Source organism: Caloenas nicobarica, chromosome 9 (genome assembly GCF_036013445.1).
Source record: "Caloenas nicobarica isolate bCalNic1 chromosome 9, bCalNic1.hap1, whole genome shotgun sequence".
NCBI classification, from domain to species: Eukaryota; Metazoa; Chordata; class Aves; order Columbiformes; family Columbidae; genus Caloenas; species Caloenas nicobarica.
This window is the reverse complement of record NC_088253.1, coordinates 19759717-19773845: the sequence shown is the minus strand read 5'-3', so window position 1 is coordinate 19773845 and position 14129 is coordinate 19759717. Positions and strand designations below refer to the sequence as shown.

Genomic DNA, 14129 nt, shown 5'->3' with positions numbered 1-14129 from the left:
TCCTCTGGAGCAGTGATCAGCTTCAGCCTTATTTTAATATCTAATCAACAGAAAGTGAAAGAATGCAGCAATGCAAACACTGATTTATATTTTTAAGGCAAAACACTCTACTGCTAATTCACAGGGTTTCTCATCAGCTTTTTCCAGGATTCATCAGTGTTCTTCCTTACACATTAGTTATTTTACTGACATTAACATCTAGGTGAACGAGTCAGATGTTCTGCATATGCAGAGAGATCTCTGAACTTTGCACATACATCTTACCCATGAAAGGGAGTGCATGGAAACCTGAAAGACCAAACTAGAAACCATGCTGAATGTTACTGCTATTGCAACCATTACTGAGCCTCATGTTTCTTGCTCTACTGGGCACAACCACCAGGTAAAACATGCTCACCTGTGACAAACACTTTGCAAATACAAAGTGAACAACATGCCCTGTGTAAGAGGTATGCTGTATTACTACCACAACAAATCTTGGTTCATCATACTGTCTAGTTTGAGAATAGCAATATTACTTAGCCAAAGGCATATAAAGACTTTGATTGCCAGTGCACGCAGCAGCATTAGCATGTAAGTACCAAAATTTTATTTCATTGTCTTTGTAGTCTTTTGCACAAGTCCTCAATCAGCCAAGGGAAAAGGTTATTTTATTAAAAATAGGGCTAACTGGAGTACCTCGGCAAAGACCCTTTACATTTTTTATCTCCAGATACACTTGTTATCTGATACCGATCCTCTACAATTTGAGCACCAGCATAGAAAATATGCACCTGTAGACACTGAAACAATCTGTGAGAATAAAACCAACATGCTTAAACAATAAAATATAGCCATCACCTTTGGTGAATCTTCATCAGCATTCTGTTCTATGTCATCGCTGAATGAAAGCTTCTCATCAGCAATAGCACAGTAGTGCCGAGTCCATTTCTGAAAGTTGAGAGATATTAAAACCATTAACAGGACAGAGGGAAACTCACTAATGACAATTTCCAAACAAGGTGTAACAATAAACAAAATACCTTCTTCCCCTCAGTCATAGCTGTTCAACTGACTATATTACCTCACAAATATTGAGAAAATCCATGTAAATTTCCAATATTACACAAGCTAGTAACAGACTGTAGCAAGTGTCACGTAAATGATACCTGTTCTATCGTGTCCCACATGTAAAGTTCTCCTTGTTGTTTTTTTTCTTCTTTCTTGTCTTCCAAGTTCACATCAACGTCTCCCTTTGGCCCCAGTTTTTTGTGCTTAAAAACAAAAAACAAAACTCACCACATACATACACTCACATAGAATAATCTATAAAATTAGTCATAATATTTCACCACACTCAGTATTACTGGAAGTATTTCCCTCCATTGCCCAGCCACCTTCTATCATTACAATAACAACAGCTGTTCCACAAAGCTTTATGCAACAGGGCTGGATTTTCTGTCTTTAAAATGTAAATGTCATAATAAAGGTTAAAAATTTAGCAGAGGTATCAAGCAATGAAGAAACAACTAGTTTGATAAGAGCTTACCATTGTTTAGAGGACAGAAAACATGAAGTGACACATATCAAGAAATAAGGATAAAACAAGAATCCCTCTGCAGAGAGCAGGACATAAGGAATTAAAATGAAAGGGTTCATTCTTCTACAAGAAAAATGAGCAGAAGCAAAATCTTTTATAAAATCTTTTTGGAGGGGATAAGTTCTACTTTCTTGAGAGTGATCATGAAAAACTGTGGCTCAAGGGGCTAAGAGTAACATCAAATATTGAACTGCAGTTAATGATAGGATTCTTCATCTCATATTTAGTAGTTCTTAACTACATTCAGTTCTGCATAGCCTACTCTAGGTAGATTTCAATTTGACAGGTTTATCTGAAAAATCCCACAGGCCCCTAAAGTAGGAGTTGCCTCTGTTTACTGAGAACATTTTCCAAACAAAAGCCAGATAACATGACCAGCTCACTGGCAGGTGCTGATCTATTTAAAGACTCTTTAATGCTCTTTTAGACAGGACAGAGTGATACAGATATTCTCTCGTGCAGACTCACGGTAGTTTGTAATTCTCTTTGAATCAGATCTGTCACATTATTATTCATGTGCCTATGCAACTCTCCTCTATGCTCAGCAAGGTAATGACAGTTTGGAGGGAAAAAACACCCAGAAACCTAAACACAGAACTTTTGGGGTGCTATTATTTCCAGTCTTGCACTCAAGAGTTGTATGCTTACAACTATTAATATCTACCCTTATTTCTTCTGTTCAAAAGTTTAATAGGATGCAGTACTGTCACAAGAGCTGGAAACCTGAAGCACGGACAAAAGTTATTATTTTACTAAAGACACCATGAGCAGCCCCCAGATTCTTCACCTCATTTTGCTTTTTGAAAGGTTCTACTGCAGTTTCAATTTGAGAAGTCATCTTTCAGTTACCTGCCTCATGTTGTTGCACAACAGTAGCGAGTAAAGCATCCATATTGCCCAGAAGGTAAGACACCCTAACAGTGACTGTCTTCTAGTGGTTTCACAAGTGGCTCACTAAATTACATACGTAAATCACACTGAGTTAGCAAATACCCACAAATTTCTGCAGTTTGCAAACAATCCTGACAACCTAAGTGTGCAGCCTGCAAGTACTTTGGTTTTTACTTGAATGAGAGGTATTCGTTGGAAAAAAAAAAAAGTTAATTACTAATCAAACTTCCTCTTCAAGAACATGCTTTTATCATTTTTAAGCAGGCCACATTGAGTAAGAAGTCTATGATGAGCATCTGTGGCAGTGAACTCCTGCTGAAATTTAGCAGTGACATTTCAGGAGCTGGAAGACCATTAGAAAAGAGCTGACATTCAATCTGGCACTTGAACTAGCGACAATTATTGCAACGAAAACCAACAGCAAGCACTTTAATGTGTTGCATTACAGAACTCCATGCAGTATTGCAAAATGTTACCAGCGCATACTTCAAGCATGGGGTCTCTTGTCTCTCGACAGGAACTAACAGCTCAGCTGTGAAGCCAGAAGTAGTGTTTCTGGCTCCTGTTCTTGTTTTCCTGTTTTATCTACCACCACCACACAAAGCAAACCTACCTTGATGATGATTTTTTCTTTCAGCTGGGTTGGTGACGGCAGCTGATCTGCACTGGCTTCAACGGGCTTCATTAAAAGCTGGTCCCCAAACACCTCCTTGAACACTTTGGCCATGTGCCGCTGCTGCTCCACACTGCAGTGCTCTTCAATTGACAGAATGACTGGGTATCTTGATGGAGCAAAGAAAGGTGAATGAAGAAAACTTCTTTTTGCTACAACTGGCAAGGCAAACAGCTCCTGCCCTCATCCCTCAGATCAAAGAAAATGTTTAAAGCAAACAAGAAGACAAAAGGGATAGAGGTAGACACACAACAGATAATAACAGATGTGCAATCATGGAATCGTTAAGGTCAGAAGGGACCTCTGGAGGCCACCTAGTCCAAACCCCTTCTTTGGGAAGGCCCAGTTCCCAGGTTAGATCAGGTTGCTCAGAGCTTTGTCCAGCCAAGACTTGAGTATCTGCAAGGACAAAGATCCTTTCCAAGCTCTTCAGGCAGAGTTTCAGTGCTAAAGAACCATTATGTGACATTTTTTTTCTCCTCTCCTCAAAATTGTGTCTGTTTTCCTTCACATGCACTCCAAGAAGAGTCTGGCTCCATCTTCTCTGTAATAATCCACCAGGCAGTGGAAGACACCAACCAGACTCCCTCATTAACCTCTTCTCAAAGCTAGACAAGCTCAGTTCTGTCAGCTTCCCCTTGGATATCATGTGCTCCAGCTCCAATATTGAAAACTGAGGCAGAGAAAGCACTGAGTACCTCAGCCTCCTCAGTCACTAAGTCTGCTGTCCAAATCAGCAGCACATTTTTCTTCATCTTCCTTTTGTTGCAATTCTACCTGTAGAAGTCTGTCTTGCTGTCCTTCACATCCCTCAGCAATTTCATCTCTGAATGAGCCTTGGTTTTTCTAATTTTGTCCCTGCATATGCAGGAAATATTTCAATATTTCTTCTGGGTAGCCTGTTCCTTAATGGAAGTAGGGAAAGCATCACACAGCATTCATGGTGCTGATGGTCTGAGGCCATAAATTTAAGACATAGTATTCAGCATTTGAAGTTTCACATTTCAATTTAATAAAAGAAGACCCAAGCAATGAGATGGGAGCCACTTTAGGGTACTCGCTATCTTCCTTAGCAATAAATTGTAATGTAACGGGACTTTCCTCAAAACTGAATCTATAAAAGACGCATGTTTAGCAATAATGAAGACTACTGGAATGTTATTATTCTCCTATTACTTTTTGCACTAGATCACAGAGAAAATAAGTTCAGGAAGGTCTAAGCATACGAAAACAGGCTTAAGGAAAGTAAAAAAAAACTTACTCAGATGTAACAAAGGCATGATCTTTGATTGCCTGAACTACGTCATCGAATTTGATCTTTGTTGTCCGTGTCCATCCATGGTAAATGATGGGTTTCCCATCAGGACCATCCCAGCAATCCACTAGGAAAAACAAGCAGTGGAAAAACGAAAAGACCGAGCAATTACTTAAATAATTCTAACAGAAAGAATACACCCACATTTTCAGCATTTCACATACTGAGTCATAGACATTAATGCTCTAATAAAATATTCTATTAGACGACTTTACATCTCTCACAGAGGAAATTAATTTCACTTAAGTAAGAGCAATACAAATAAAATACAACGTAAAATTTTCTCAAAGCATTGTCATGTGGGAAACTGGAACAATAATTTTCCAGGGATAAATACACTCCAACAAGTGGCAAGTCGACAGCATACCCATTTTGATGATTTTAACCCTGAAACTCTGATTTGAGATACATTTTGCCTTAGCCAAATTGAACAGGCAGTAGCAACAAGTTTTATGAAGTAACTGGTGAAATAATATGAAATGAAAGTCAAATTTTTCAATGAGGTACACAAGCACAGGGATGAAGACACATACACGGTTAGCGGAAAAAAATACACAAAGACATCAATTGATTTACAAGCAAGTTAAACAGGATGAAAAATGGCACCAAATTACAAAAATATCTGTGCCTCAGGCTTGTCTGTATTACAATGAAGGCAAATCAACTATCTATCTACACTAAATAAGTAATTCTGGTTGAAATCCTATTCTCTCATATAGTAGATCCGACATTGAATTTTTGGTGTACAGTGAGATGAGATTTAGAAAGTCCTTCTTAAAATTCCGAGGGAACAAGAATCAGAGCAAGTGAACCAAGGCAATACTGAGGCATAAGAAAAACAATTTAGGGAATCGGTGGTTTTTTATATGACCAACTTCAGAAAACAAACTAGTTCTTGATTTCAGTTCTTTTTTCTCTCTTGGTAAACAGAGGAAACTCTACTTATATGGAGAGCACATTACAAACCACTCTACAAACTCTTTACTTACACTCAATACATCGACATCCCATTCTAAGGCACCTGATGTAAGCCTCTGTGGAGGATTCACTTCGAAGCTGGTCTCCTGTCAGATATCTAAGGAATAAAAGGAAATTGTAAAAGACAGGCAGTCAATTTCAACCATTTCCCACTCACTTCGTCTCCTGTCATGAAGACTGTATGTTGATTCTTTGATTGGTTGGGTTTTGGTTTGTTTTCCTTGCAATGGAAGAACTGAACTCTGCTGAACCTGATGCAATCAGATTTTTGAATGGACCAAGTTATAGGAGGTTAAAGCCTCAATCTAAACATCAATCAATTCAAACTGACATGCTTCTAGACAGCAAATCATGAGCTTTGAAACACACCTAAATCTCATCGTGCTGAGGTATGATCATTTTGGAACGGATGGGGAGGGTATTGAGAGTGATACCACAGCCTAAAACTTAAAAATATACCTATAAACTATATCCATATCCACTTTATTTCATTCCCTGCAATATTTTATTTGTTCACCTCTCCTCCCTCTTTTTACACCTTCTTGCTTTTCATTACAATGCTAGATGAGCAAATGCCTTTCATTTGAAGACAGTTCAAACTCATCATCATATAGGTTTGTACTTGAGCTAAAGAACTTGAATACGACAGATTGTCGAGGAAAAGGGCTGGATACCTTACACACAAACTACAGAAATCGGCAGCTCAGTTGCTAGTCACAAAATTCTAAAACCAGTAACAACAAAAATACAGTCCTCAGGCCTTCAGGCTTCTGGCTGTACAATAAACTCAAAATAACAAAGAAGAATGTGGATAGCAAACGGTGCTCTTCCTCTGCCTCAGGGACCTCTGTCTGCTCCGATCCTCGTTACCAGGCAAAGACCATGAATAGCCAAGTCCTCATCAGCAGATGGGCTAATTTAAGGTCTCCATATTCCTGTCTTGCTCAGGACCAAATCTTAGTCCACTTTGTGACACTGTAAACTGTCAGCGTATCTATTAATAGTGCACCTCACTGCCTCCTTTCCCTAGGCAACAAATCCACACAAACAGTGTGGGATTTTCCCACAAGACAAGTGGGGTCCTTCTGGCATTTCTATGTTCAGGTACAATTAGTGCTGACATTAGCTCAGTGCTTGGAAAAAAAATCGAAGCTCCCTGAACAACTTTAATTTCTGAAAGCAGAAAGGCTGGAACAGTGTCGACTCAAGACTTCTTTTTATTTTTTGTAACAGGATTCAGGGTTTTCCTCTTCTCGTAGTGTGTCTAAGATCTTAAGATAAGGGGAAAAAGGAATCGCACAAACTGTATTTGCCACATTTACATCATGCTTTAGGAAGGTTTCACAAATCTGCACAATATATTTCTGGCATAGTCAGAATTATTACTTTCTCCTAACGTGCTAGGTCTGTTTGAACAGGGATAGACAATGGAACTTTTGATCACTTACGTGTTATGAGAGGAAGAAATCCAGTAGTGGGACAAAGGATTATTCATGTCCTGCGCATCTATTGAATCATATTTCTCATCCCAAATACTGTTTTCTTTTGCAAAAAGGTAAGTAAGGAACTATAATACAAAGAGAGAGACTGAATTTAAATGCTTTTACCACACAAGACTAAAAGAAAAACAGCAATGTAGCAAGAGAAGCCTAGAGGATCTGCCACCCAATTAACAAACTAGGAACTAGCAGTGAAAGATAGAAGTCCACGACGAGTTATTAGAAAGTATCATTATTTTACCTCATCAACAAAGAGGAAGGGTTCAGCAGTTTCTCTCATAGTGTCATCAATAAACTTCGTCATTCGTTCTCTGACTTTACTGAGATCTTGTGCCCAAGATTCCTTCAGATAATAATAATAGAGTAGAAAAAAATCTTGAGAAGTGGTACGATGCTATACAAAATCAAATAAGGAACAGAGAGACCTATAGATGTCATTTACTTCTCTCTCATCTCGCAAGTTTACTGCCAATCTGTTTTATTGTACCCGCGTATCTTAAGAGTCTCTTCTATGACGTCTAAAGGGGAAAAAGAAGATCTCCATCTAAGTACCTTTATATAGATTGGAGGCTCATGAGATACATACTACATATGCACACAAATGCACGCACACACAGAGAAAAAAGCTGGCCTCCTTGAAGGATCTGCTTCAACTATAATCTCGTTTCTAAGTGCAGTCTGAACATCCTCTTAACACAGTGCAACAGGGAGAAAAAGAAAGTAGCAGGCTTATACAGGAAGTGTAGGTCTCACTTTTCAATCATATTTGCGAACCTGGAGCTCAGCAGCATCCAGCAAATATCACACAATTTTTCTCATGGTGCCTGTGCTAAATAACGTACTAGAAGACCATGAAGACATGGTTCCAATCCTTGGCTCCATCCTTATCTGCCTGCTGGTATGGGACACCGAACCCGCTCTATTCAATAGAAAATTAACATTGACTCGAATTCAGGCAGTCAGCTCAGCTTTTTATGTAAAAATGAGTTACTGCTGCTAAAATGGGGCCATGGTCAAGGCATTACCCCAGATGTAGCTATGATGACAGCTGTATCTAGGCCAGGCTGTCATCTTTGACATACATCCAGTGTTTATTCGTAACCTTGTCTGTTTATCTACATGACTAAATGGAGACCTGTTAAAACCTTATTTACTTTGTTCACTGTCTCGTCCTCTGGTGCACCTTCAGAGTCTTTGTATAGATGAAAAATAATAGTTCTTGTGAACTTCAACGGCAACAAATAAGGAGAAATCTTTCCAAGGTCTAGTATCACAGCTGACATCAATCATATTCTATGACACATCACATTCATTTTTAATGAGCATAGAATTCTGTGAGACAATCTCAAGAAAAAGAACCCAAAATTTCTGCAGCCTTCCCACCTGCTGCTCATGTAGCAGGAATCTCTGAAAATCATGGAGATGAACTGCTGAAGCATCTGGACGGTCAGTATTTCTTAAAAAAAAAAAAAAAGGGAAAGTGAATCTAAAGAATTAACACAGCAAGTGTCGTCAGATGTTCTATCAGAAAATGACATGGATTTGTATCTTGGATTTACAGCATAAATGTGCTGCCACCACCAAGAGACTTTTTATTACTTCGATAGAATTTTGATTAGGCTTGTAATAGTGTATTATCTAATTCCTGTATTTTGAGTCTTTAAATAAAGCCTCCTGGATTCCTGATGTATTTTTCGTAGCGATTCACTGGAAAAAGGATCAAATCTCTGCCCATTGCTTTGTAGCAAATGAGCAGCATTCACTTGACAGGGGTGTTGTTAAGCTTAGTTGAGGCATATGGAGACACCGTTCTTATAAATGACCATAGAGCCACACTTCCACAAATAACTCCTCGCATGTATTATTCAGATGATCTACTGTGATAGATCAAAACCTCCTAAAAAAGGATATGAGATGCAGCTGCACCAAGAAGAAGCAACACAACTGCTTTCTCTTTTGTAGGACAAAAATGCTGCATCATCTGGTACCAACAAGGTATTTATAACTTACCCATCCTTGCTAAGTCTGTGCTTTTAAGCAGTCCCACAAGGTTTAGTTCATACAACATGACCAAGGGCTAAGGAAATATGCAGCACACTCTGAGCAAACTGTTTAAGTAACTTCCTTAACCTGTCAGTGTAATACTCAAAACCAAGATAAACTGGTTTAATTCACAGTCAAAATGTGAGCAATGCCTGTGACCTCCCTTTTCATGCTGTACACATCTTTCTTAAAAGGTCAAGTCCACCAAGTGAAAGGTGCAGAAACTGTCACTATCAGCATTCTGCTCAAGTGTAGGTCAAGCCACCGCACCACTCTCCAGACTGAATTTAAAATTTCTCCATCGAATTGTCCTTCAATAGTTCTGTTCAGCTCGTAGTAAAATCAGAGGATGGGCTAATTTGCTTGTTCAAGTCCATACCATTTTTGTAGTCAGAAGGTTAAAAACATTTATCAAATTATATCCGGCGTTTTTTTCCATGAAAAGTTCACCTTTCTGAATGCAGAAAAATGTATCATTTCTTTTCACTTACTAAAGCATCAGAACAAAAAACCAGTGAAACAATTAAAAAAATAATCCTGCAGCACTAAAACCATATGGAAATGTGGAAAAAAGAATACAAATGAAGAATCTCACCCAAGAATGAACACAGAGGAATCCTTTTTGAATTCATCAAGAATCTTAAAACAAACAAACAAAACACAGAAAAGGGAGACAAGATAAATAATAAAAGAATAAGCAATTTTCTATCTAATGCCATCTAATAACGTCCATCTGTCTGGGAAGGTGAAATACATGTATTTCTGCTCTAGAGAAGCTGCATACAAGTTGGCAAGACACACTTTGAATTAAACAGAAAAGAAAAAACACGCTGTCAAGGCTGGCACGTGCACTTCAGGCCTTTAGGTATGAACACATACAATTTTCAAGCAAAAAACTTGCTGTTGATAAGGCAACTTATACACACAATCGGTCAAGTTTCTAGGGCGCTTCTATTGTTTGATATCCCAGAAAAACTGCAATTACGTATCATCCATCACATTTATTCATGTGAATATAAAACCTAAATTGCTTCCAGCTTGGAGCAACATAGTTACAGATCGCAGGACACTTACTAACTGACCCAAAGCAGTTGTTGAGCAAACTGAGGCGTTTCTCTGAAATGATCCGGAAGGGCGATAACAAGAGTTTAAGGAAATCGGAAAGGCTCTGTATTCTCTTTTACTCTTCAGCTTTAAGCTCAAGCTAATTAACTAGACTTTCATGGCCAAAATTAAAACCCCTTCAGTAAATGGAGATTCTTTATTACTTCACAGTAATTTCTGTATCACTTTTAAACAGCACAATAAAGCTCTATTGCCAAAAGAAACAGCACTGACTTTCACTATTGAAGCTTCTATTTTAGCAAATGCAAGTTGAATCAACTATAAGCACACGTCGTTATGCAAGTAATTTCAAATTATGTGTTTCCACAAAGTTTTAAAGGTTCCTGACTTTCAGAGTCACTAAATGTATGCAGTTTCCACCAACTTCATGAATCTCTGCAACGAATACATGGAAACAGTAGTCGGGCAGTTTCCCATCTTGTAATGGACTCACCACCAGTAATCTCTAAGCATGAACGATGAGAACAATAGCTGTTACATGATGTCCAGGATACATCCTCAAGCTTTACAGAATGTTCTTAGTGATAAATATTCATGCGAGTATGGAGAACCTCGCTCTTATCAGTAAACAGATCAGCCAAGCCTAATGAAAAGACATGCTGCATCCTGAACAAACTCAGAAGAAAAGTTCTTCCTAGAAACCCCGTTGCATCTGTGCATATCTCTGCTGCCACAGAAGCAGCAATATCAATGTCTTGTTCATCTTCTTAAGCCAATTGCTGACGGTGACTGTTATCTATAAAGTACAGTGCTATAACCTTTTGCTGTTACAAGAATGGGGAAATAAGAAAAATTAGTAATAACGAGAAACAAAAAACAATCAGCATTCATTCTTTATTCTGATCAAGCAATTCAACGGTATGAAGACTACTTATGAAAAAGCTTACCGATTTCTGCTGTTCAAACATGATTTTCTTGTAAAACAAATGAAATTGTTCAAAACTGAGATCTTCCTTGTGAGCGCCTATTTCCTACAACAGAAAGTAGCACAGGGTGAATTTAGAATTCCCTGAACTGCATTTGCACGGCAAACAAGTTGCTCTTACTCCAGCTGCCACCTTCTGACACATTCTGCTCTACTCCAACTTCACTTGTTTTAACCACTGGGGATTTTTATTTTTTTTAATTATTTTTAATGCAAACAAGTAAACAGGTTGTTGGTTTGTTACGTAGTGCTTCTAATCCACATCTTTGGCCTGGCATTTTGTATCGTGACTTCATTTCCACTATGTTACTGAAAGTACCTCATTTAGTCATTGTTAGCTGGAGCAACAGAAGCAAGAATGCAGGCTTTAGGGGTGGAGAGCTGGAAAGCAGGAAGAGGTGGGGATATTTAAAATTCCTGTAGGAATCAAAACAACCTTCAGAAGTTATTAATATTAACACAAGTTGGGCTGAAGAGGTTATGACTTGATCATATTACAAAAAAAAAATTCTTATATACGATTTTTATCTTAAACATAAAACAGTTTCCCATTCTCTTGCACAGTATCAGCACTGGAGCTCAAAACCCAGCGTTGGCTTTGGTCAACCATTCAATGAAAAGATGGAACATTTATATCTATATTTTCTTATAGCCTTAGACATAGGCAAAGCCAAGCTGAAAAAATAACTAATAAAATTTATTTTTCTGTACATGGCAAGAAGCAAAAATACAGGCAGTGTCCTGAAAAGAAAAAACAACACATATCAAATAATACCAAATAGATATAAGTTATCAGGTAATTACCGCAAATTTATCCTTCAAGAACTTCATGCTGCTCACTTTGAAGTTTACTTGGGGAAGGACAGTTTTCAGCTCTCTAAGACTGATACTGGAGGAAAAAAAAAAAAGAAGAAAAAGAAAGATTGCAAAAATCCCACATTTCTGCTGTATCTCGTCAGCTACTAATATATTTTCTATCAACACAAACACATGACTATCGAAACATTTTAGGTAGGGCTCATCTCACAAAGCTTTAGGCTTCTATAAACATAACATGCACATGTGAGCAAACTAGACATGTTGAAAACAAGGAGGTGCAGTTTTCATTACCATTATAACCTTTTTCTCCAGCTGTTATTCACTTTTATGGTAAAATTGATTTGCAGCAGCAAGACTCTCCCCTTCTCCAACACCTGAACATGACCTCATCCTACCCTCACAAGCAAGTCTCCCCAGAGAGGAATTGCCTTCCAGGTCATTTCCAGAGACCTGCTGACCCTTTCTACAGAGTTTCAGAATGCCCAGTGATACACAAGCAACATTCCGAAAACCAAAGTTTTCTAGATAACAGCAAGACCTTTCAAATAAGACACACTTATTTCAGATTTTAAGCAACGTAGTGCTTACATACACCAAGTATTTAAGCAATATTTACAAAGCTAAATTTATTATTATTATGAACAGAGAGAACTTTCTCTGGATAGCAAAGAATGGAAATCAGGTTGCATGTTCTAAGATAGAGTTTGAAACTCTGGGTAGGCACCGACGTGAGGTCTCAATGAGAAAGACACAGCGTTACAGTGGGACATGTGAAGGGCACAGGGCAAAGTCCCAGAGTGGAAGATGAAGGGAATTCATGGCAGCAAAAGGAAGCAGGGAAGAGTCAAAAGAACATAGGCACAGCATCCATGGGTTCTACTGGCAATGCCCACAAAACATTAATGCAATAACACCAGTACCCAAGAAAACAAGGCTCTGTCTTGACCTACAGTGCAATTCATAAGCCGTTAACTCTCTGCAAACACAGGATCTGAACAGAGTCACTTGAAAGCAACAAAAACAACCAGCACATAGACGAAAGCAGCACTTCTATTCTACAGTGCCCATACAAGCAGCTACCCTGTGAGATATTCTCATCTCCATTGTGTAGAGAGAAGGAGGCAAAGTGAGAAGGAACTTAGCCAAAGCCCATGCCAAAGCCAGATTAGAACTCAGGAAATTCCTGGCTTTCCGCCTTGTCGCCAGACCTCTGGAAAAAAAACTACTTCTTTTAGGAGCAAGAACAAGCACTCCGTCTGTACCCTAAAGACCAAGCACAAGTAATTTCCTCTGGCCAGACAAGTACAAGCCAAAACAAAGAGCTGGGACTTCATTACCACTGGAAAAAAACTCAACCTGTGAAACCTGGAAGCCTAACCTTTACAATTAACCAAGAAACTGCAACACTAAACACAATGAAGCTCGGTCTAAACTGCTTTCCTGACTTTTTCTAAAAGCATGAATCATCTGTCAAGAGAACGAAAAACTGCCCTCTCTGCACTGCAAGTCCCTTTGATCCTAATCAGACTGTGACGAAACAACCCTAAACCAACACATGAAACCTCTTCAGCAGACACACACTGTCAGCCACAGTTTCTCCATCCTAACATTTGCTTGTGTTTCATGACCCTCGCCAACATACCCCCATCGCAGGGCAAGTTTTACAAAATATATCAGGAGGTGTAAGCCAATATCCAGTAAAAATGGTTACTTTCCCCTTCACCACTCCAGCCAGCTTAGGAAAGGCTGTTTTGCAATGGTGTCTCAGCTCATGCTGAGGGCAGCTGCACAATGGCACAGGCTGGCTGCACAACGGTGTTGTTTCCTGCAAGAACGCAGTCTTGCACACAATTCAGACAATGAAACACCACACTTTATTTTGCTTTTAGGAAAAGGCCTAAATGAGAGGAAACGCATGTACTTTTAACAGTGAATTACACCTTAGAATAAAATGCATGTTCCAGACAAAGGGTAAAATGATGGTAAAGTAACAGACATTGGGAAGGAGGGGTTAATATTCTTCTCAAGGTCACATGATTTCTGGCAGCTCTAAGGAGAGGTACGCAACTGAATTAATTTTTTTAAAAAGTCTCCTTTGTTGTGCAAAAGCTACAAACCCACATCACACATGCACCTGAAATGAACTGCTGAAACTCAAACATACGAAGCCACACAGCACACTGGGAGCTACAACCCATGGGACGTCTTTCACATGACAAGCACCATGTCAGAGGTAATTCTATGGCTTGGGTCTATTTGAACATGTGGCAAAGAGATGAGCC

General features: G+C 38.8%; 1 protein-coding gene across 2 annotated transcripts in view; it reads right to left on the bottom strand.

The window, feature by feature from the left end:
* Nucleotides 1-14129, bottom strand: part of PLCG2 (phospholipase C gamma 2) — a 60589-nt gene that overhangs the window by 22248 nt on the left and 24212 nt on the right. For both annotated transcript variants that reach the window (XM_065640781.1, XM_065640782.1), the window contains 11 exons: nt 11833-11917; nt 10991-11074; nt 9574-9617; nt 8319-8391; nt 7177-7278; nt 6885-7003; nt 5448-5533; nt 4405-4525; nt 3084-3252; nt 1149-1253; nt 841-930 (listed from right to left, as the gene is read on the bottom strand). In XM_065640781.1, coding sequence (XP_065496853.1) covers nt 841-930; nt 1149-1253; nt 3084-3252; nt 4405-4525; nt 5448-5533; nt 6885-7003; nt 7177-7278; nt 8319-8391; nt 9574-9617; nt 10991-11074; nt 11833-11917 — 1078 coding nt within the window. The remainder of the gene's footprint in view (nt 1-840; nt 931-1148; nt 1254-3083; nt 3253-4404; nt 4526-5447; nt 5534-6884; nt 7004-7176; nt 7279-8318; nt 8392-9573; nt 9618-10990; nt 11075-11832; nt 11918-14129) is intronic.